The 23,456-nt window shown below is 44.5% G+C and overlaps 1 protein-coding gene across 1 annotated transcript; it reads right to left on the minus strand.

Annotated features, from left to right (window-relative positions):
- Positions 1–82: 82 nt before the first annotated feature.
- IRS4 (insulin receptor substrate 4) lies at positions 83–23,241 on the minus strand. Its single transcript, XM_075107212.1, has 2 exons — positions 19,610–23,241; positions 83–2,491 (listed from the first exon to the last, which is right to left on the minus strand). The coding sequence occupies exons 1-2, from the start codon at positions 23,088–23,090 to the stop codon at positions 2,487–2,489; spliced, it is 3,486 nt and encodes a 1,161-aa protein (XP_074963313.1). The 5' UTR covers positions 23,091–23,241; the 3' UTR covers positions 83–2,486.
- Positions 23,242–23,456: the final 215 nt, after the last annotated feature.

Raw genomic sequence — 23,456 nt, forward strand, 5'->3', positions numbered from 1 at the left:
TGCAGCAGGAGGAAATGCACTTCTGACAGGGGAAAAAAAAAAAACCAGAAGTTTGTTTAAAAATAAAACCCAGACACAGAACTACATGAACACGTATTTACTGCAAGTAGCTCTATGGAAAGCCAAGTCAGATAAATATAAACACTATACAGAGCTTCAAGCCAGTCTCCCAAAACCGCAAACGCGATGTGTTTTACAAAGAAAACAACATAACAATATTTACAATGGAAGACAAAGCCAGATCAATCAGCTCAACTTTAAAACAGATCTGTGAAGCAGAAATAGCAAATATAATGAACAGTTTCAACCATATATGTTTTAGTTTGTACAGACAATAACTGTCCAATATCAAATTAAATTTACAGGACAAACATTGTTCTATCATTGGTATTTTTGTACTATACAGCAGCATAAACGGGTAGCTGGAAGGTAGTATATATAGTGATATGTTTTACATCATCTGAAAATGTTCTTCCAGCACAATACTGAATAAATTAGTTGCTGTAAACTAAGAGATTCAAAAAGATTGCATATTTATTATGCCGTACCTATTAGTATTTGTACCACTATACTTGAGGTTACCCATTTACTTACTTATTCAGCATTTATGAAATCAGTGCTGTATATTGTACAATGGCAGCCTCAGGGATCTAATATGAAATAAGTGTGTAACAAATTTCTTCAAAACAACCTTTTCCTTTCACATTAAGTGTTTAGAACTATCTTCATCCAAATTTTGATTTCTTAGAAAAGATGTAAAGCTTTATAAAAAGCTGTCTACGTATTGCATTAGTAATTTACGAGACCAAACAAAAGCTATATGGCAAGACAGTATCATGGTCTGTAAGAGTGGTCGTGGTTTTAATTAGTGTATGTTTAGCAGCAACAAGTAACTGTACCAACTTAAATCTTCTCTTTCAGAATCAGAAACAGATCTGTGCTTTTGAACCCTGTACCAACAGTGTTTCCTGTCGCCAGACACTGCGTAAACTGACCGGTACCGTGTTTCCAAAAAAAAATCTTCGTATTTTAGTGACATGTATGTTTTAATACTCAAAAATAGATTTGGGTACACATCACCAAGCAATCAAGGTTGACAGTGTCTAATTTGTTATATAAACTGTACTAGCAATTTCAAGGTTGTATGTTAGAGGTGAGGCAGCCTGACAAATCAGTTGTACAATATACAAGGTAGAGGATTACCAGCTGTGTGGTGCAGTACAGCATGAGGATTTGTGTACCACTTCTAAACCCTTTATTAATCGTCAGTGCCTTGTATTATACATTGCATGTACCAACGACTAGTGTCATGCTCTTTAAGTTCATAGCAGTGTTAAAAACCTAAATTCATTTCAACCAAAAAAAAAAAATTCAGTACAAGAGTGAAGCACTTAAATTGCAGAAAAATCAGGGCTTATTTTAAAAACATCAAATACTCATTGTTCGTGTTTCTGTAAGTGGGATAAAGACAATCGATGAGCCAACGTTTTACTTTTTTCCTCCCATTAGGCCAGGAAGAAAGAACAAAAATAGTCCCAAATTAAAAATGGGGCTTTGGTTGAAAGTAAGATCAATCAGGGTGGTTTCCCTTTAAAAAGCTACAGCTGACAAATATAATGCAGAAGTCACAAACGCTGGATACGACTCTGCAGTTCTCCATTTGAATGCATGAACAAAAACCTCATTTTACACAATTCATATTTATAAACAAGTATCTGGAGGGTAAGAACAAAAACAATCTACAAGACAACCAGCCCGTTAATCCTACTTTGTACATACCAAAACTCTGAGAAAAAAAACAAAAACAAAATTGGTTTAAGCTCTGACAGACATTTGATTTTAAATATTCTAGCCTATGATCAAGAAATACCTCTTGTACCATAAAAGCAAAACCTTAAAAAAAAAAAAAAAAAATAGAGGCAGAAGAGGTGCCTCCTCCTCGGACCAGTTCAGTCCCCAGGTTCACCCCCCAAGCTCACGTGCACCGCTCCCTCCCTCCTTCCGCCCAGCCACCTGAAAAAATCCTGAACGGCCAAAATATTTCTAAACAATACATGTTTTAAGCTAACCACTTGTTAATGTACCAGAGAAGCAAAACCCATGTTAAACAGACAATCAGAAACCAGCTTTGACTTCTCAGAATATAAATTAAAGAAAGAAATTAACGGGAGAGGCAGGAGGAAGAAAGGGGCATACAGGGATCTCCTATTAGCATTCACACTGCCTCCCAAATAGATAGGACATGAAAGACCAAATTCCATCACCAAAGCACAGCTATGAAAAAAAATCTCAATTCAAATTAATTCAACTGTAGAGAGCTGATGTCTATGAAAAAATTAATTAAAAGGATGTGTGTCTATGTCCGTGCTGGTGGAAATGAAAGTAGCCGGCTGGAGCTGAGCTTTGCTTCCAAAAGCACCACACAGTTTCTGGAGTTACCAGCAGAAAAGTCTTCTCTTCCAACAATGGTTTCCATGGCAATGCAGTCAGTCTAGAAAGGAGGGGGGGTAAAAAAAAAAAAAAAAAGAGTCAGTGACATTTTAAATGCAAGTTATATTGGAAGAAAATGTTTTCTAGCGAGGAGAATGCAGGGAGCTTATCCATTGCAGAAGTGACAGCTGCTGAATGCAGAACACTGGTCCCTCACGGAGGGAGGGGGCAGCACCAGACGATACCACGCTCAGAAACCCTGAGCCATCAGGAAGAACTCTGAAGTCTGAAGCAAGCCCCGAAGAGCCGCTGCAGCCACAGAGCCGACACGTGTGCGCTGGACCGGAGCTCGGACCATCGCCAGCACCGCACTGCCAGCCCACGCGCCGTGGGAAGCATCAAACTTGCAGCTCCCCACCACCTATTTCGCTATCAATATTTCATTTAACGAGCTCTCGATCCCCTCGGTGCGACGGGCGATGCGCACAGCGGAGGCTATTACTAAGCACGCAGCGCAGGAGGAACGCGGAGCAGTTCTGTTCACCCAGATGTAATTACGGTTGTGGCGAACACTCCCATTCACAGCAGGTACAGAGCTGCAATATAAACACTCCCTGCAACCCCAGCTCCAAACAAGGAGTGGCACGTCATGACAGCTGCGTGCCCTGCCCTCAACTTTTCAGGAAAAAGCTTAATTTAGTTACGATATGAAACACCTCAGAGTATAGTTTTCCCTTCTTCAAGGAAGACTCACTAAAAGGCAACACGCGGTGCAAAAGCGCGTAGTGGTGGCAGACGGCAACCTTCGCTGCCGCCAGCAAAAACCAGCGGCTTCAAACCGACTGGGAAGGGCAAAACACAAAGTGCTCGGTAAGATGAGGGGGAAAATATATAATCATGTATTACAAGAAGACACAGTTGGGTGACAAGGCAGAAATGGAAACAGGAGAGGGGGTGACCTCGATGCAGAGCGCCAGCTCTGCAATGAGCCGCGCACGTGCCAAGGTGAGAGCGGCTCAAAGGGCTCCCGCCACGGAAAAATCTGACGAAGGGGATGTGAACGCTTTTTGCTGCTGTGTGAACAGAAATTGAGGCATGTACAAAAAGTCACTTTTCTGCTCATTGCAAAACCCCTTCCGCTCCCAACAGAGCCTGTGTGACCACTAATTTCCAGTCTGGAGGGGTACTATCGGCCAAACCATCGGGTTACGCCGTCTGCCAGCCCTGACGGACTGTCCTCTCGGCCAAGACCGAGGGCACTGCCAGCCAGGTGGCTTTGGTCACCTTCTCTGCCAGGATCAAGGTACGCGTCTGTGGGGTCTGGTTCCTGGCCTTACAGGGCAAAAGGCAACAGCAGGTTGCTCTCATTGAGAAACAACAGCTAGCCTGAGAGATTTAGCATTCAGAAAACATCACATACAGAAAGGTAGTCTACTTTTTCCCCTCGAAGCGACATAGTACGAGCTCTCCCGCTGCTCTGGGAGAGCCTGCTGCCGTCGAGAAGAGCTGCAACACGGGTTAATACTTCGTTACGAAGCATGGCGATGGCACCATGGCCCGCTGGAATGGAAGAAGGGGTTCTGGAGCTTAATTCTGCCCAAGCCCTTCTGCAGGGCCACAAAGAAATCAGTTAAATCTCATTGCTAAAGAAAGCATAGTGCTTCACTGCCTCCACCACAGGAATACGCTAAAGAAAATGTGACCATCTAAAGAACAAGAAAGCATTATGTATAATAATGCAAACCTGTATGTTTACTTACATAACTAATCATAAAGTATGCACATGCAAACTCCACCCTAAGTGAAAGAAGTTCTCATTTCCGTCCAGCTAAAACCACTGTCCCTTCAAAAGAAAAAGAAAGGGAAGAAAAGAAAAAAAGACCAAAGCCCAGAAGAGCTGCACGGAGCAGCCCTGCCCCTACCGCCACAGCTGGGACAGCCCCAGCTCTCGGCAAAGGCTGCCCGCTGCTCGAGAGGCAGAGAAGCAAAGACCATGGCAGGGCTGGAAGCAGCGCAGGAGTACAGAGGGGTCCTTCAGCTTCAGAGGAAACTCCTTTTTTGCCCCCCCCACACAACCCACACGAAGGTCTGGGATGCCGAGTTTCATTTTTTCAAAAACATAGTGATTTCAAAAATACAGTAACTTTATTTTCCACAATTCAAGGAAAAGACAGCCAAAATACACCCGCAACTCAAGAATCTCCATTTGTATTATTTCACAGACATCATAAGATCACTACAAAAAGCTATTGCTTGTTACACACAGAGCGTGATGTGGTTAGCGATGGCTTTGTTTTCACAAAGGCCAAGTGAAGCTATTATTTTTTAAAATAGTTTTCCTCTTTAGAAAAGTATTATTTTGTTGTAGGACCAAAGGATGAAAATGTGCACCACAGCTTGCAATGAATCACACCTCAACGACGCATGCAAGTCAAACATTAAAACAGTTAAAGCTTCTATATATTAAACTTATATTCAGAAAAAAATTAACATTTACCAGCATCCCCCCACCCCTTCCTTGCTGCGGACCTGTAAGCTTACATAAAAGGAACTTCAAAAACTGTCTCTGCTTTTGTCAGGGCATTTTTCCTCCACGCCTAATACACAAGGCACACCTGAAAGCCGTTGGACAAGTTATTCTAATCTCTCCAAGCATATCCCCAAAACATTTTGAAGAGCAAAGGCCCAGTCATTTGAATCAATCTCATGTGGCAGAACTCAGTATTTATAGCTAAAACTTTCTGAAAACTTTCATAAACTTTTGCCAAATTACATTTAAGGTTCTTGGAGGGGAAGGGGAAGAGCAAAAAAAAAAGCCCTGTTTAACTCACACATTTGATTCTTCAAACAAGTTTGGCATAACTCAGAAGGCAGCACTACAGCCAGTTCTAAAGCAGGCTCACCAGGTAACTCTCATCAGAGCCCAGCTAACGCAGGTTAATTTATAAGAAACCAGACGAAAGTATCCTCAGCTGAGCTTCGCTACAGCCTATGAATTTCCTGGATATCCTGGCTGAAATCCAGAGTTTTACACCAGCATAAAGGCAAGCTCGGGACCTCCTTGCAGCATCCCCCCTTCCTGAAACTCTGTGCTTGTTAAACAAGATCTCATTAGTTCGCCCCCCCCTTCTCCCCATGAGTATAAACTATACTTCAGCATGTTTCCTCTTCATTTTTCAGCTAAAAGAGAGTTGTGGGAACTATAAATAAGCATACGGGAATTTAACAAACATTACCTACAAGCTGATAACAGTCTCACAAAAAGTCTTTCTGAGATGGAGTTATTGGTTGTCACCACTTCTCTAATCCCCTTGTTAAGGCTGAAAATGTCAATATTTCAATACTGCAGTTGGAGCAGTACAGCTGGCTGATGCCCTGACTCACCAGCTCTTTTTTGGGATACAGAGATAGATAGATACAGATACGTAGAGATAGATAGATAGATATAAATTGATATATGTGTGTATGTATGTATTTGAAAGTATGTATCCGTATCAGACAGGAAAGGCAAAAAGGAAACTCCTGAAACTTGACCACATTAAAACAAAATTCCCTCTGAAATCTAAGCAAGGCTGGGGCCTTGCAAGACCCCTCCCACAAAGCGTGTGCAGGAAGGCCCACCAGCCACCCACCACCAACCTCCAGGCACCAAAGAAATCCCATGTCACGACCAGCGGCGTCTGCGTCCTGGGGCGAGCGGGGTCTCCGGCAGAGCCAGGGACAGTTTGTGCAGTCGCAGTGACAAGCCCTGACACTGATTCCCGAACCGTGAAGGTGTAAGAGCTCCAGCTGATGTAGCTCCCCGCCACTCCCCCCAGCAGGCAGATCTGCGCCGAGCCACGCGCCGAACCGCATCTCACGTCGCAGTGCTACAGCTGCCTGCAGGGAGCGAGCCGGAACCTCGGTGTCAACAGAGCACTGGTGTGCTTGTGCAGGGGCAGCTGTACCCAGCCGTGCGAGAGCACCGCGCGTGCACATACACCACGAGGGAAGTTATTAGTCAAAGCGGTACAACGGAAGCGAGAACAAGGCCGATGTCTGCTGTGCTGCTGCTACCCAGAGCTGTTTTGTGGATTTCCGCCTCTGGGGTTCCTCGCCAGAAGGATCCTTAGGAAGTGACGTGGGCTTATTTAGCGAGGTTGCAGGAGTGCTCACGCGTTAAGCTCCTTGGTGGCTCCTCTCTCCCACACCTGATGTGCTTCATCTTTTGACTAGTTGGTAGGGGAAGGCAAACCTAGGGAGGATGTGAAGTGCTCAGAGAAAACAACACAGCTTCCGTGAAGCTGGATGATCTTATTTCAGTCTTCATAACGGCAGATTCATCAGCCAACAGTTTTCCATGTTATTAGTGCAAATACAAGAATTGCTGAGCAGCAATACAAACCAGATTAGCATTTCGTTACGGATACCGTATAAACGTGTTTGACTCAGCACTGACTGAGCACTACGGGAAGCTGTCAGAGAAATGGATGAAACAGCTTTTCTAGAAGGAAAACAAATGATGAGATACGAACTAGCTGGGAAGAGAGGAACAATGCTCAAAGTGGCCCATCGGTCCCTTGGCGTTCTCAAAACTTAAATGCCACCAAATAAAACCCAGTGGCCAGATCAGATACGGCAAGTTTGAAGATAACTTTCACTCGCAGTGTAAACACACTGCTGTTCCTGGAGTGTCACGAGCTCTTCCAAGAAAATCTGCTCCGTCTACCAAAAAAAAAAAATCTCTGATAACTGATTATTTACAACAAAACAAGCAGCAAAAACCTGAGCTCAAAACCACCTCAGCACTTCTGAAGCAGCCTAGAAATACACTATTCTATGTAGTTTTCACAACACCCTACGCTGGGCTTTTCTGTTTATTCAAACTTCAGCTCGATTAACAGATTCTACACAAAAGCTTCAGCCTTTATTCAAAATTGAGCTCTACTGATTCAGAATATTGACAACAATATAAATTCAGCTTCCTATGAACGTTTAATATGGAAAACGAGTCCAGAAGGCATCCAAACATTTTCACTGATCACCTCTCAAAAATACATAAGCAAAGTTTAGAAAGTTAATGTTCTCTTCATTACACAATTCTATTTAAATTCATCAGTTGAAGATGGGATCAGATTATAAAACTACACACAGCTGTCCCAATCATTCTGAGGAACAAACAATCTGAGGAAAAGGATCACAAGGGCAGAAGAGAAACTAAGAGGGCAAATATTTAATATAGGATGGCAGCATGCCATTGCTCAAAAATGTTTTGTTTAAAATTCGGGAACACGCCGAGAAAGTGCTCTGCAAGTTCTCCATACAAAAATCATCTATAGTTTTATAAAAATTAGGGGCAGAGAATTAGGTTAGTTTTAATTCATTAGACTGCAAACCCAATGTCTTCCATTTGAAAATGTATCGGATGAGAATATATCCAATTTACACTTCATTTCCTGCATCTGAATTATTAAGGTCATACAAGTCAGGCCACTCTGAAACAAACCGTGAGGTTTTAAGAACAGAGCAGACTTATCCTAATTATCTCAAAGAAATCCATCCTAAATAATATCTGTTTTTACAGGAAAGGCTTTTACTGACATAATTCTGCAACTGATTCCTAAAAGGATAAAAGCTTTGCTTACAGAAGATATTAATTTAAGATAATTAAATGATTAAAATCTCCATGTCAAAGATTAAGACTGCTTAATGCTTTCTGGAGAACACTACTGAAGTTCTCCATTTCCTGAACTTCAGGTTAGGGGAAATCGGAATTAATCTTACGCAGATCAAAAGCAGCAGAACAGCCCTAGACTGTCTTGTGCACACAGCCAGACAACGCTCCTGTTGTTCAGGAAAGCACCAGATCCCAGCACCACCTCGGGACACAACGTGCGTGTCCAAAAGCATTTTATTGACACCCCACCGGGACGGGGCAGGAGGACTGCACTGTATTCCATCGCAAGCCTTCCGGACGGCGTGCAGGTCGGGGGGAGGGAGGTAATTTGCCCGAATTCATTCTTCACAAATTAGTGAGAAACTTTTTTGCCCCAAATCTTAAGAAATACATAGTTACTATCCTATGTCATTGTCCCATTCCTTCAAATTCTTATTTTCATGGCATAGCTTTAGCCCTTGCTAGAGGCAAGCGGTGTTATTTGAGAAAAGCAGAATTTCTTCTTAATTTGCACACGCAGACACCAAGTCTACAAATACAGATCAGAAAACCTGACGCATTTACTGTGGCCACTGCACAGGCAGCTGCTGTACCTGCATAACCCAAACAAGGCCCCGACGCAGGAGGACATCCCTATTTGGGAAAGGTGTTAAACTACATGCTGACCATTAAGCACATATTTCACATACCTTCTTCATTCAACAACAAACTAATGATGCTTGAATTGAGCTAATGAATATATTTTGTACCTACAATTTTACTGACTTTCCACAAGCAAAAAATAGGCAAAATTTGTTTTAGAAAACCCTGTTACATGACCCCCTTTTCATTGGACAAACTATTTGAACACAGTGACTGGTAACAACACAACCCAGTCAGATCCCTCTTCAAGCTGTATTTCTAAAATTTAGAAGACAAAGTTACTCTTACAAACAATTTTTATCCACAATTGTTCATTCAAAACGTGGTTCCTCTATTCTTAGTGCTTAGCAATTTCATGAGATAAAAAACCTCTCCCGTACTTTGAGATAATGTTTATTCCCTTTGCAGAAATGCCTTATCTTTTGCAACAGTGGCTTCTTTTTCTGTTTGAATAAACATAGTGTGGTTTCTAGGAAGCCCTTATGCACACTCCCCGATTTCATCTCTTTTACCGATACTATTCCTAGAATTAGGAAACTTGCATGCAGTTTTGGCAGGGCCCTACCACCAACTTGAACTGTACCAACAGCTTGACAAGAAGTTGTTGGGGTTTGGGGGAGGGGTGGGTTTGTTTTTTTGGTTGGTTGTTTGGGTTTTTTTTAAACTAAACTTCTATTACAACATAGGAGACAATACTAAAAATTAACATCTCTCCACTTAAAAACACGTAGAAGTCCAAAATTTCAGATTTTCATGTTGCAGAAGAATGAAAACTAAGTTCTGCTTTTTCAAAAGCACTCTCATGGCAAGCGAGTACAATACTAAACCAATCGCCTACACTGCAGAAAACATGAGTAAATTTTAGCCAAAAAAAAAATCCTGTTTGTGTGGCTTCTGACAATACCACCTGCTACAGTTCACTCTGCTCTCATGACAAAGGTTAGGAGCCCTGAAGCGCCAACAGGGAGGAATGTATTTTCTGCCTGTGCTCTTGCCGCAAACGGGACATTAAGAATTGTCAGGAAACAAATAGGAAAGGAAACAGCCACATCAAATACCGGCGCTGAACAGGACTCACAGCCCCGGTTCCCTCATTCAAAAAGGACTTGGAATAACTGGGAGAGTTTGAGTTGTGCAGAAAAACTCATGAAAGGTGTGAAACAGTTTCCTGGTGAGGAACAGCCAGGTAACAAGCACCCTTCAGCCTCCAGAGAAGTAATAGGAATTATCAGGAAATTTAAAAAACAATATTATCCTGCAGGACCCTGCTGTGTGCCTCTCAGGAAGCCACTGACAGCACACTGGCTAAGCGCACGGCAGAGGAGGATACGGCATCTACACAATCCTAAGCAGCATGGAAAGAAAAGATAGGGTTTGTTATCTCTTCCAATACACAAACTAGGGGCTGCCAAACAAAGCCAGTAAGGAGCAGGGTCCAAAATAGACAGAGAGGTCTGCATGCAGCGTGTAACTGACTCTGACCACAGGCTGCTGAGGATACAAGGAGTTTACTCAGGATCAAAGACAGACTGGAAAAGTACTTGGATGAGAGAAACATAAAGGATTATAAAACGGACAAACTACATCAGGCTCAGGAAATCCCCCAAGCTGGAAAAAAACAACAATAAAAAAATCAGAGCCTGGGTGTATGTTTGTGGGGAGGTATTATACACGCCTGCCCTGCTCATCCTCTGCTGGGTGGTGCCTGCTCATCAGCAAAGGTCTTCAGCTGGAGTGAGCAAAACTATTCTTATGAACACAACTAAGAGAAAGGACAGTGTCACTCATGACTAATGACCCAGCTCCCCACCCTTCAAATCATCTTTCCTGATACTTCCTTTCTACAGAAAGTTTCACCTGTCCTAATTCAGCCCTTTGCTCTTCCCAACCACTTTAGCCATCGACGTCTGAAAGCGTTCAGCACTACCTTTCTCTTTCACTGCTTTTGCCGTAAGTGACTGTCAAAGGCAAAAAGTTACTACGCGGGCACATACCCAAACAGTTACACCCTCCTCAGCCATACCTCAGGCCCATAGATGCCTGCACAAAAAAAAACCCTTTGCTACCAGCCACTATCTGCTGCCACACACAGCAGTGGCATGCACCAATTTTTTATGTTATTGAGTCGGCGTTAATATTAGGATACCCAAAACCCCGGCTTATGCAGGGGAGGAAGAAGAAAGATTCAGATTGCATTGCATGCGTGAAGCAAGGTCTTCTCAAATCACAGCACAGGCACAAGCGCCGAGGATAGGGCCTCCAGCTTCCAGCAGCAGTGCAGAGCTCACGAAGGGCAGAGTTAAACTGTGCCTACACGCAGACAAGTTTCAATGAACAGCATGCAACTCTGCTTTAGTGTTTACCTTGTGGAACACACAGACATTAATATTTCAATCACTTACACCCTCAACAGCAAATCAAGACTCACTGCTGCCACCATTTCCAGACTCACCCGCGACCACTACAGTGGCCGGTCAACCTAATCTACCGACAGAAATAAAATAACTTTCTCCTGTCAAAGGTACCGTTTTGCACTCCAAGCTCCCGCAGGCTGGTTTCAAGCAGCTAAAAGCACCACAGCAGTGATAAGCGATGCCATCCAGACCTCCCAGTTTAGAGCTGGACTCCAAACACTCTGACACACTGGTTACAAATCCTAAAGGTGAATATATCCCCCAAGCCACTGCTGCTTCTTCCCCAATGCTAGAAGGCTGCCTGAAACCCAGAGGTACCACCTAAAACCCCTGCAAAAACAAGAAGGAACCAGCGGTAATGCCACGGCAGCTCTGTCACCCTGGCTGCTTCTGGAGCAAAGTCTCACAGGGGATGCAGGTCCATGCGACATTCAGTGCCTAGGGATACTGCACAGGGTGATCCTGTGCTCCAGCACACGTTCCTGCATCCCAGCTTGCACGGAGTCTATCAGTCACGTGGCTGCAGGAAAACTAACTTACAGAAAGGAAAAAAGAAGGGGGTTGGAAATCATCACATTCCACATCTATAAGGGAGAAATAAACACCGGGACATGCTCCTAACTTGGAGATACATGTTGGCCCACATTCCTCTTACCAAGATTAATATCCTGGCCAGTGTTCTGACATTTACCTCATCCTTTTCAAGTCATTTAAACCATTACAACCACTGTATTTATAGCTCGCTACCTTCCATCGCTCCCTGCCATGTGCATACCCTTCCAAGTGCCTCTACCAGCTTCCTCGCTTGCAACCGCTCTCAGGCAGCCTTTTATCTCTCTGCAAGGCCGACTCTTATCTTCACTCTGCCAATGGTAGCAGCCTTGATCTTTATCTTACTCTCCACCCCAGCACATTAAGTTTCATCCATCTCTTTAGTTTCACCTTTTAAATTGTAAGCTCCTTAGGACAGGGACCAACACATTTACATTTGCGGCGTGGTGCAGGGACCTCCATCCTGCCTACCTGTTCAGGTTCTGCAATGAGTAGAGATCACGTCTGGAGCTACAAGCTTTCATTAACAGACTCACTGTCGTAATATTGTCTGAATGACTTCAAGACCAAATCTGTTCCTTTTTATCAACTAATTTCAAACTGATTTCCTTTTCAGCACAATCTGCAATTTAAAAACAACTTGTTCTAAAAACAACAAAAATCCCACCCACCCTCCCAGAAAACAAAACACCCCAAAGTTTAAATACAGATGGGAAATACCTCCCGAAGTGCCTCACATAACAAAAAGCAAATATTCTGAAAGTTTTAATTCAACAGTGATGTTAATACTGAAAACTCAAAACAGCTTACAAATTTTTCTAACAGCCTAAATTAAAATACAACCAAATTCCATACAGCAAACTGTACCTTTCTGGCCCTCTAACCTATATTGGCTTAGACTTACGAAACTTGATTGGTTTTGACTTACAGAACTTAAAGCTTGTTCCTTCATCTGTATTGATGGAAGTTTTACCTGCATCCAACTTGTGCTGAAGAATGCCCTCAGCCAACCCACCTGCAAACAGGCTCCGGCGACTTAGACCAGGAAACTAAAGGTGCCCAGACTCAAGAAGACTTTTTGTGCCATTTGCTGTGTTCGTCTTGGCCGTTTTAGCTCAATTGTCGATAAGGTGCCACAAAAGTCACAGAAACACCGATGCCTGTCAGTAGCTTAAACAGGGCTTTCATACAAATAAGGTATCACGTGGTTCATGTTAATAGTTTTTCTTGGTCCAGTATGTAATAGGTTCTCATTTACCTAATGACACATCTGCTTTGCTGTCACTAAGAACTCTCCAAACTCCTGGTAGCCTACAAGATCTGTGTGAAAAGAAGCACTAGTTCCCAAAAAAATAGTTCATGCTTAGGCTATCTAGCGTCAAAAACATTATACTGCAAATTCGGCTCTTCAGCAAGAGCCACAAACAATAAAGCAAGCTGGCCTGGCCCGAGTACGGGAACAGAATAACACTATTCCCTGTGGAAGGAGGATATCATTCATTAGTGCCTCAATAAATTTAGAGGCAAATTTTACCAGCTTTCTTGCGCACCTTTTGGTGTTATTTCCCATGATTTTCAGAAAAAGAAAGACACACTGATATCCTCAGCCATTCCACAAAATCCTGTTCTGCTAAAAGGGAAACCTTTCTCCAAGTAGGTAGCATATTTATGAGCCTTTCATGGCCTAGCAAAAAGGGAACACTGTTCTTACCTATTTTATGCCCTAAATAATAATTCAATTTGATATTTATCCAAGTTCATAACATACATATGCTATGCAGTGAACACAAGCACTATTCACCTTTTCATAGTAATTTAAAAGTTTCCAGTTTTCTTGAGTTGCATGAAATTGTATCATCACCTTGGAATTACAGCCAAATCTTAACTATATTGATTTCAGTATAAGCCATCTCTTTCAAAAACCCTTTCTTCTCAAAAGATGAAAAAAGATTAGACCTTATGCTTAACTCACAAATCACTGGCACGCAACACACACGTCTGTGCACACACACAAGTAGTCTGAATTGTTAGCATCCAACCATATAGCTAAATTCACAGGAAAATAATGTTTTGAAATAAGCAACCTTTGCCCCTTAAGATACAGCTCATGACTTGGCCAGGGCAGAAAATGCTTGCTAACAGTCTACTACACTGCTGCTCCTGGGGTAATGCTACACCTGAAGCAAAATCTCCACAAATCCAAACACTTATATGTTCAAGATCATTTAGATAAGATACTCGGCAACACCTCTGAAATGCCTTTGATGAGTCAGGCTAATTTACCTTTGTCTTCCCACTGCCCTCAGGTATGTCACAAATCCCTGTTGATCAAGGTTCTCAGCTAAATCGTAACCGTCCCTAAGCCGAGTGACCTTTACGGAGATGCAGGGCTTGATTAAAGCTAGAACATACTTCTTCCTTTTCCCCTAGTCACTGCCTTAACCTGTAAGGCAACAGTGCAACTCGATCATACGATTGTTGGTAATATGCAAAAGTTAAACACGAAAAAAAGTCAAACGGCAAATTTGCAGGGTGGGCCATAGGACAGCTCTCCAGCCAAGTCACCACATACCATGTAAGGATGAGTCATAACATAATGCCACAGCAGTAATAATACATCTCCAGGCCCCAGAAAGTTTGACTCTCTCTCACCTGCTTTTCAGTTTTATCACTCCGTTTTCCTTTGGGTTGAAGAATGCCACATTTGATCACAGCAGTACTTAAAATAACATTGTAGAGTTTGTTTCCTGCTTCAGATCAGAAAAACAAACTTGTTTGCTCAATCGACATACTGGACACCATTCAGCTTGTTTTCGGGAGCACCACAGATCCACAAACAGAGCACACAAACACACACACCAAGGTACAACACAGTACTATAAGCTCTTTTTAGTACCACGCTAAACCTCAAGGCATAAACCCTCCCCCCCAGCAATCAAAATGAAGAAAACTTATTAAAGATCCTTTCATAAAAAAATAGCATACGCAGAGAAAAAAAAAACCACCCCAAACTCTACCTACTGCCGCCATGCCGCTGGACATACAAAACCCCTTAAGAAATACCTAGTGACAAACCACCCCGGCAATCCTGGGCTGGAGGGACTAACTGCAGACCTTCTGCTGCTCCCACCTGCCACCCCACACGACAGGGGGAACAAGGGGCCCTCAGACATCAGGGGAGGCGGGAAAACGTGAAGTTTTAGAGGCCAGCCGAAAAGGGTACTAATGCATTTGAGATTTCACCAAAAGACTTACTAAAAAAAAAACAAAAGGCAGTTTGAATCAGTACCAGCTTAGTCCCAGAGCTCCCCGCGTCCTGCAGCGGTGCTTCAACCTAGAAGACAGCTACAAGCAGAAAGTTTTAGACTTCCAAAAAAGATATATGTGACCATCAGCCACAACTATGGATCGAGAGTCAGGAAAGCTCATTTCCAAAAGTATTTCAACACTGACTACAAGTAACCGTTCTCTCTCAACGGCAGGGGAACATTCTTGTCTCAGATTTTCTCACCCAAGCACAAGTAAAACCCAACTGATTCTTGGTCAAATATGTCATAATTAGCTCACTCCCACGCCTCGCGGCAAAAATCTGCTCTGCCTTCAGCAGCTTGTATACTACTTGAGAAAGGTGCCCTGGGTGTTTTTATGCATAGCTGTAAGTCACTCAAGACTGTTAAAGTGGCATCTGTTACACCAAGATTAAAATGGTGGGGGGGTGGGGGTGAGGGTGTCTAGTTTGGGGGGCGGGGAGGGGGTGTTAAGAGTTATTATCCTGGCATTACTTCAAAGATGTAGGATACAGAGCAGCATTCGGATGTGCTTCAGTAGGGTTCTTCAAGTTATTTTTAATGGGTCCATGCCTTAAGTATTCTGCCGATACAAAAGAGCCTCAGTTTGAAGCAAACTTTTAAAAACCACTAGTCTGAAACCCAAAAGGGGCAGTTATTTGCCTGGTATCCCATAAACTGTAACTTACTATATTAGTAACAGCTAAAACTTCCAGCTTCTGGATTTCTCAAAGTGCATATTGTTCATTATATTCTTCCAGATTTTGCATTTGAAGTATGCAAGTTACCATAAAGGATCTGGACAATTTGGAACACAAGTTTTGCTTTACAGCTGGACTTGTTTTCCTTCCTCTCAGCTCCCCAGAGTGCACTCAACACTCTCACCCAGTCTAGCACAGGAGGAGATTAAAAAGGTGAGGAACATTTAAATTATAATCCTGCACTTTACAGAACTTCTGAAATAATATCTTAGCACAGTGTTAGAATATCAGGTAGAGATAAGATTAAAGAGTGGGTGTTAAATAGGTGGGTTGATATTAAGCTGAACATTACATTTACTCTGAACAGTCTGTTTTGTTTTTGGAGTCCAGGGTATCTTTGCAGGTTTAATATTTCTAATTAAGTCTGAAGAAACTCGTATTATACAGGACCCATTATGCAGTTTATTACCGCCCCATTCTCATTATCCTCCTCAGTTTCTACAAGGTCCAATAACAAGGTATACATTAGCTAAGCCCTGTTTGAAGTAGCTTTGGTGTTCTGTACTCCTAGCACAAAATTTCATGACTCAGATTCATGTAATCAAAACTGCAAACCGCTTGCTTCAATATTGTGTAACAATTTTGTGATGAAACTGTTTTGCTAATGACCTCCTTAAACTTCAATCGCTAAAAATCAGAACCTTATATTCTTTTTATCATCATAAAACCTGAGTTCAGTTTTGCCTAAACCTGGAAATTTAATAACAAGTCAGGCCTGTTTACCATTTCAACTTAGTGCCCTCCCCCTCCTCCATCCATATCATGAATGGAGAAGGGAGAAGAAAAAAAGTTTGATTCACATCAGTGAACCTGAACCAGAAGCACTTTGGGAATTACAATGAGGGCGCAGCGATGCATTGGAAATCGCTCTACCACCCTCAGCAGTTAGGAGAATGCAGTTGAGTCACAGAACACAATATTCCATTTAAGCAAACAAAAACAAAACAAAAAAGCAAACAACCCGAAGTTGGGAAGTGTTTTCCTTCCAGTAAAATTGCAGTTTAGGGAGAAGAGAGAAAGTTCTCTACTTGATAGTATTTAATAAATAGGGGATAGCTCCTTCCGAGGAAGTAAAGGGTAAACACATCTGCTAAATATTTGCCTTAAGAATGGATTTAAGCACAGAGCATTTCTCAGGCAAAGAGAGCGAAAGACAGGGATGTAGAAAGAAAGGACAGCACTTGGTTCTGCTAAAAGTCTCCAAAAGTATTAAAAATATCGATTACGCATAGGCACACTACACCTCTTCAGGATATAAGAGGTTTAAGAGTGAGGCTTTATTTCACTATTCAAAATGGAATGCGAAAGTGTTCTTCTGGATTACAGGAAAACTTCTAAAATACTAAAATAAAACCTTTATTGCAGTAGAAACTGATAAGCTGTTTAAAGAATAGAGACTTCTATAAATAATATAAATAATCAAGAATTTTAAGCCATTACTAAGAAACAGATGTACACCACGAATTTACAACACTGTATTCAAGTTTGGCAAGCTACTTTTAGCCCAGACTATTCCAAAATCTGCTCACCCCTCCGTGAGCCACCTACAAGCAAACAATGTCCACACGCCACCTGCCCTCCTACTGTGTACCAGAAATATTTTATGCTGCCTTTACAGAAAACTGTTAGGCCTTGTTTTGGTGCACTGTTTTATAATTTTCTTTTTAGGACTAGAAAGAAACAACCAACCCAAGCTCTTACTATTCTCCTGCTTTATTTCCTGCCAGTGCCCATGTTTTTATGCACGGAGTTTCTCTCACTTCATGTTTCATTCCCAGAAAAACTTCTATTCACAGCAAGAACCAGCAGCTGTAAGTCTCTCCCCCCTCCACAACTTGTGATAGACAAGGGAAAAACCCCAAGCACAGGGCTGTAGGTGTTTTGCTGTAGCAGTAGTAAGCAAAATGTTTAACAAATACAATTTCTTAACACACTACCTCTTGAAAAATATTTTTAAATGTAATATTTACAGTACAGCTGAAAGGAAACCATCTCTCTTTTTTTCCTCCATTTTGTAAGAAGTTTTCCTTTATAACAGGGGTTTTAGTCATATGAAGGGAATAAGATCAAGTAGGAATTCTGCTGTCTTTGGGGGTGCTTTTTTCCAAACCCCTCCAAAAAGCCAACACACCAATCAGCTACGGCAATCAGCATGCCTTCGACTTAGCAGACAAATCTCTGAAGTGCTGAAAGACTAACTTTGGAAAAAAGCACTTCTTGGACTGGCAACTTTCAACGTCTTCTAAATTTGATTCCAACCAACAAAACAAAGCAGAGGAAAAAAACCACTGAGGCAAACCACACATTTCTGAGCAGCCCCAAGCAGTGCTGCCAGACTTCGAATGGCATGCAAGCTGAGTCAGGCTTTTACCTTCCACTATGAAAGGCTACATAATTTTAAGCTCCTGCAATACCTTCTGCCTTTAGACACTTAGTTTTAAAGTGAAACTAGAAAAAAAAAAAAAAAACTATCATTCCACTGTTTAAAATTGTAATTAAAAATACAAAAGGCAGCAGTAGCCTGCCCTTTTACTGCTTTCTCTGTTGACAGAGAAGTAGACAAATATCAACGTCCAACAGTGATTAAATATTTCCTCTTAGTACTCATCAATTATTGACTACACATACATTTGTAAGGAGAGGAAAACAGCACTCCCAACACATACAGTTTTCTGTCTGGGAAGGTGCAAGGAGTTCACTGGGTCACCAACACCAAAATAAGGATTATACTTCCAAAGTTACAGTGCAATGCAGCTTGCACAAGCACTCCTGTTCCATCAGTGGACATGCATAATACCACCAACAGCTAATTACTGTTTTTTGCTCCCACCATGAGAGCAAAGAGCTTAACATATGAATAGGAGCGTCCCTCCTCTTTCCCATCTTCTCCCTCCCCACCCCCAAAACCCTTATTTTTTATGCCCACCTCAAACTGCGTTACCTTAAGTTTGGTCAGACCACTGATCACTTGAAAGCTAGCAGCCTTCCCTCCCAAGTTTCAGACCGGGAAGGCACTGCTGAGAGCCTGCTCTTCCTCTACACCACAGGCATTCCTCACCTGCTCCACAAAAGGCAGATCCCCCGGCACAGCAGGGGAAGGGTTACGGCTCAGCTAAGCCCTTGGACGCTACTAAACGGCGAAGGTAGATGTCATGGGCCGCAGGAGCCCCCCACCACCCTGCTCAGCCACCGGGACAGGGCTTCTCCGGAGGACGATGCAAGGATACTTTGGAGACCAGATCTCAAAAGGAGCACATCAAACCTTCAAGCGAAAACACTACATTCTGTTCACATAAGATTCAACTAAATAAATGCAGGCAGATTTGCATATGAAAACCCCTAAGACACGCATTTCACCTACATTTATTGAAAGAAACAGATCCGAGCCCCAAATTTTGATGTCTAAACCCAATCTAGCAATTTTCAGCCTTCCCTATACATGACACAAATTACAAAATATCAAGTTCACACAACACAAAAAAAGTGAAGAGTCATCTAGTTATAAGAAGGGAAAAAGAGCAAAACAGAAGTGAAGAAGGGCTACCACAACCTCAGGACAAGTATTCACAATATGAAATGCAATTGATGTTTATACTAGCAAATTTCTTTTATAAAAAACTGAGGCAGATGACAGTTTGATAACACCTCTAACTGCCTAGAAGAGTCACATAAACACTGTAGGCCAAGGACCACGTCCGCTCTCGTCTTTGCTCAGCAGTCAGGATGCTGTGCCACGATGAGCCTGGTTGTACTACAGTAATAAAAAACATTTACCCCACTCCCAGGACCGCATTTTAGTATGAAGTAGAGAACCTAATTCCTACAGTTAAGCAAGCATGAAAGGGAAATGCTATTAAAGTTACACACCTTTTCTCGCAGCGTTACACTTCAGACCATCGGACCTGCTGAAATCTATGCTTACGTAAGCTCCGCTGTCCAAACCTGAAGTACCATTTTGGAGATGGCAAGTTGGCGCTGTAGTACTTGCCTCACAGCTTATAGGATCATCGCGTAAATTCAGAGCGATGTAGTTTAAGCCATTCTGAAATCCAGTTGAGGTATCCCTGGACATTTTGCTTTCCTGACCATCAGAAATGTTTTCATCTGGTTTTAACCAAACGTTGTCAAATGAGGCAGAGCTGTGTCTTTTGCTACTATCAGTAAAGAAGGAGGAAGGGGTCGTCACAGTCCCAGCAGAAGAGAATGTTTCAGAACTGTGTCTCCTCCGGCCTTGAGGATCGGCTCGAATCACTTTCGGTCCCATAGGAGGTTCAGAGCTAGGAACAGAGAAGCTACCGCTACCAGCATATCGATCAACAATGCACAGTCTATTCACTATGGAAGAAGGACTATCCATCTTTACACCGTCGTCGGATTCGGCAGCAAACGGCCGAGGTGGTGTTGCTGCCATGTTGAACGTCATCTCCGTGTAGTCGTCAGTCCTGTTACTCGCGGTGCTAACACAAGCCGTCCCAAACGAAAGCCTAGCGTAGTCAGGATTTGGTTGGTTTCTAGGAATACTGGAACTTGCATAAATTGAAATATCTGTTAGAGAGTTGGACAGTTCCTTCGCTACTTTTGGCGACTGTACATCCAAGTCAACACTCATATAATCAGAAAGCGGGGACTGTCTGTGGTCACTACTTGAGCCCAGAGATGATGGCGATCCTTCCGCAGATAAGGAATATGGTGTATTACTTGCCTTTTCATTAAAATCAATATTTATGTATTCACCGGGACTCGCTGGCTCAGGTGGAACTGTACGATCATACATTCTTGGGATAGTATTACTGCCTCTTGTACCCAGGGGGAGTCTTGTGGGCCTGGTAGCCCTGTTCTGCACGAGTCCTTCATCTGAACCTTTCACCACTGGTGACTTAGAGATGCCGTTAGCCAGAGCCTCACTGTTGACCCCTTTTACGTTTTCTGCTCCACCATACAAGAGTTTTCCAGGTGAAGACATTGGAACGTATTCGCTGTGGTCACCATTTTGTCCTGATAATGCCTTAAAGCTTCGGGGCAAAGAAAAATAGGAACTGAAACCTTTGGAAACGGAAGCGGTGTGAATATAATTCGAATCACTGGGGTGCTTTGGAGCTGAATTACCGGGTGACATATCCATATACTCATTGTTTACGATTTTCTCATTACTTCCTTTAGAAATAAATCCAGTTAAAGGACTTCGTACAGGTGAAGAGCTAGCCTTTGGAAACATCATCATATATCCTCTGGAGTCAACCTGAGACGGTGACCACGAATTGTTAATCTGTTTTGGAACAGACATGCTTTTAGGAGTCATTGGCAAATAATCGCTGTTGCTGGACAGAGAAGATGCAACTCCTGGCATCATTGGCATGTACCCATCATCCCTGGCTCTACTCCTACTTTGGTTACATACAGAATCAAGGTTAGCATCATTGTACTCCGACTCATGGTTATCTCTCAATTTTGGTGTTTCAGAGTAAAGTAATCGTCCATGGTTTCCTGCAGAATCTTCATCTAACAAAGTCGTAGTTTGTGTCGTCTTCTGCTGCACTGCTACAGAAGTCGGTTTTGTTAAAGAGTAAGTTCTTTTCCTGAAACACTTTTCAGCCTCCATATAATCATCTCGTGAGCTATCATCTGCCTGTTGCTTGCTCATGGACATGTACTCACTCAGACAGTTCTCCTCCCTGATCGGCGGCGTGTTTCCCAGGGAATCTGGTGTATTACTCCTGACTCGAAAGTACCTGAAATCTCCAGGGCTGGAGCCATATTCATCGGAGGAGATAAATCCGCCATCGCTTGGGGAACCACAAACAGATGAGCTAGAAGGCCTGGTCAACATGTCCGAAGCAGAGCCGTGGCCGCTACTGGAAGAAACACTGATGGGACTTGTAGTGGAGGGAAAATGAGAAACGGGCAGTGAAGCAGACCTGGTGTGGTAAGACGAGCTGAAAGCAGCTCTCACATACCTTCCGCTCCCTTCTTGCCGGCCCAAATTCATCCTTGCAGTATTCAGGTGGATCAGACTCCCAGTCACTGACCTAAAAGGTCTCGTCATGGTTCCTTCTCCTTCGCTGGATGTTCTGAAGCGATAGGAGTTGCTACTTTTGGTGGTAGGAGGAGTCCCTCCAGCAACGCTCTCAGTTCTAGACCTCCTCTGCAAGCCCGTCTGGCTGGGGGGCAGGTTGCCCAAGTGCCTCCTGGTGGTGATGAAGGAGATGGGATTGGTACCACTACCACCACCAGAGGACTGGCTCTTGCTTCGGGGCCTGAACTCTGCAAAGGCCTTTAGAGCTTTCATGGTCTCCAGAAAAGTCTCATGCATATTCTGGGCAACCACCGAATCATCCACTTGCATCCAGAGTTCTCCAGGTCCAATGGAGGCAGATCTGCCCACTTCGATGAAGAAGAAGTTCTCTGAGTGCCCACAGCGGCGAATATTCATTAGCTGCAAGTGGACGGAGGGCACCTCAGAGTTCAGCTTGACGAGGTGGATGGCCTTGCTGGAGAGGCACAACCTATACACCCCGGTAAGGTTTTTCGTTTGTCCCAAGCCTTTGGGCTTGACATTGACCTGCCACACCTCTTTGAAAACAGTGCCAGGCCTCAGTGCAGCCCCATAGTGCTCATCATCCTCGTCCACCTGCTGATCAGCGTGGTCCTCCTGCTCAAGGAAACCCCTCTTACTCTGGCTCATGAGCTCGCTGATGGCCTGGTACCAGGCCTCCTGCTCGGCCTCGTTCTCGGCCAGCATGGCAAAATACTCATCCTTGGTGTACAAGGCGATGATGTGCTTGTGCTTGGCATCGGCGCGCCGGCTGACGGTGAAGCACTGGTAGAGGGGGATGACCCGCTTGGGCGGCGGGCAGCAAAGCGAGGCCGCCCCGCCAGCCCCGGCCGCACGCAGGCTGCTCTTGAACTTCTTCTCGCTGTCGTAGTACTCCAGCCGGGCGGGGGCCAGGTGGCTTTCGGCCCGCAGGACGAAGTAGCGCTTGTGCCCGTGCTTCTGCTTCCTCAGGTACCCGCACTTCCTCACGTCGTCCCCGGCGGCGGCGCGGCCGGCCGGAGCGGGGGGGGGCTGCCCGCCGCGGCCCAGGGCGGGGGCGGCCCGGCCCGCCGCGGGGGCGGCCTCCGCCGGTGGCGGGCAGAGCGAGGCGCTGGGCGAGCGCCGCAGCAGCAGCAGCAGGTGGTGGGGCTGAGGGGACGGGCAGCGCCCGCCATCGCCCGACGACGCCGGTTCCCCTTCGCCCACCGCCACGCCGGGCTCCTGCTGAGGCGCGGCTCCTCCTCCCGTGTGGCGGGGGCCCGGCTCCTCCTCGCAGCCGCCGCCGCCGCCGTTCGGGCCATTCATCCCGCTCGCCATCTTGGGGGGGTGGGGGAGGGTGGGGGCAGGCAGGGTCCGGAGCGCCCGGGGTACGGGACGGGCAGCGGGGAATCCGCCCTCAGCGGGGAAGCGCCAGCCGCGGCGGGCCGCGCATGGGGAGCGGGCGGTGCCTGCCGGGCGGTACCTGCCTGCCTGCCTGCCTGGGCGCCCTCCCGCCGCCGGGCCGCGCCGCTCCGGCCGCTCGCACTCACGGAGGGAAGCCCCGCCGGCGCGGCGGCGGCGGCGGCGAAAACATCACGTGACCCCGGCGGAGGGAGGCGGGGAGGCGGGGCCCCGGCCGGCGGCGGGCGGAGCACACACACACCTCCCCCCACTCTCCCCCGGGCGAGGGGCGGGCGGTTCGGC

Source organism: Phalacrocorax aristotelis, chromosome 11 (genome assembly GCF_949628215.1).
Source record: "Phalacrocorax aristotelis chromosome 11, bGulAri2.1, whole genome shotgun sequence".
Taxonomy (NCBI): Eukaryota; Metazoa; Chordata; class Aves; order Suliformes; family Phalacrocoracidae; genus Phalacrocorax; species Phalacrocorax aristotelis.

Coding starts and splice junctions, on each gene's coding strand:
- IRS4 (XM_075107212.1), bottom strand. CDS start 23,090: ATGGCGAGCGGGATGAATGGCCCGAACGGCGGCGGCGGCGGCTGCGAG.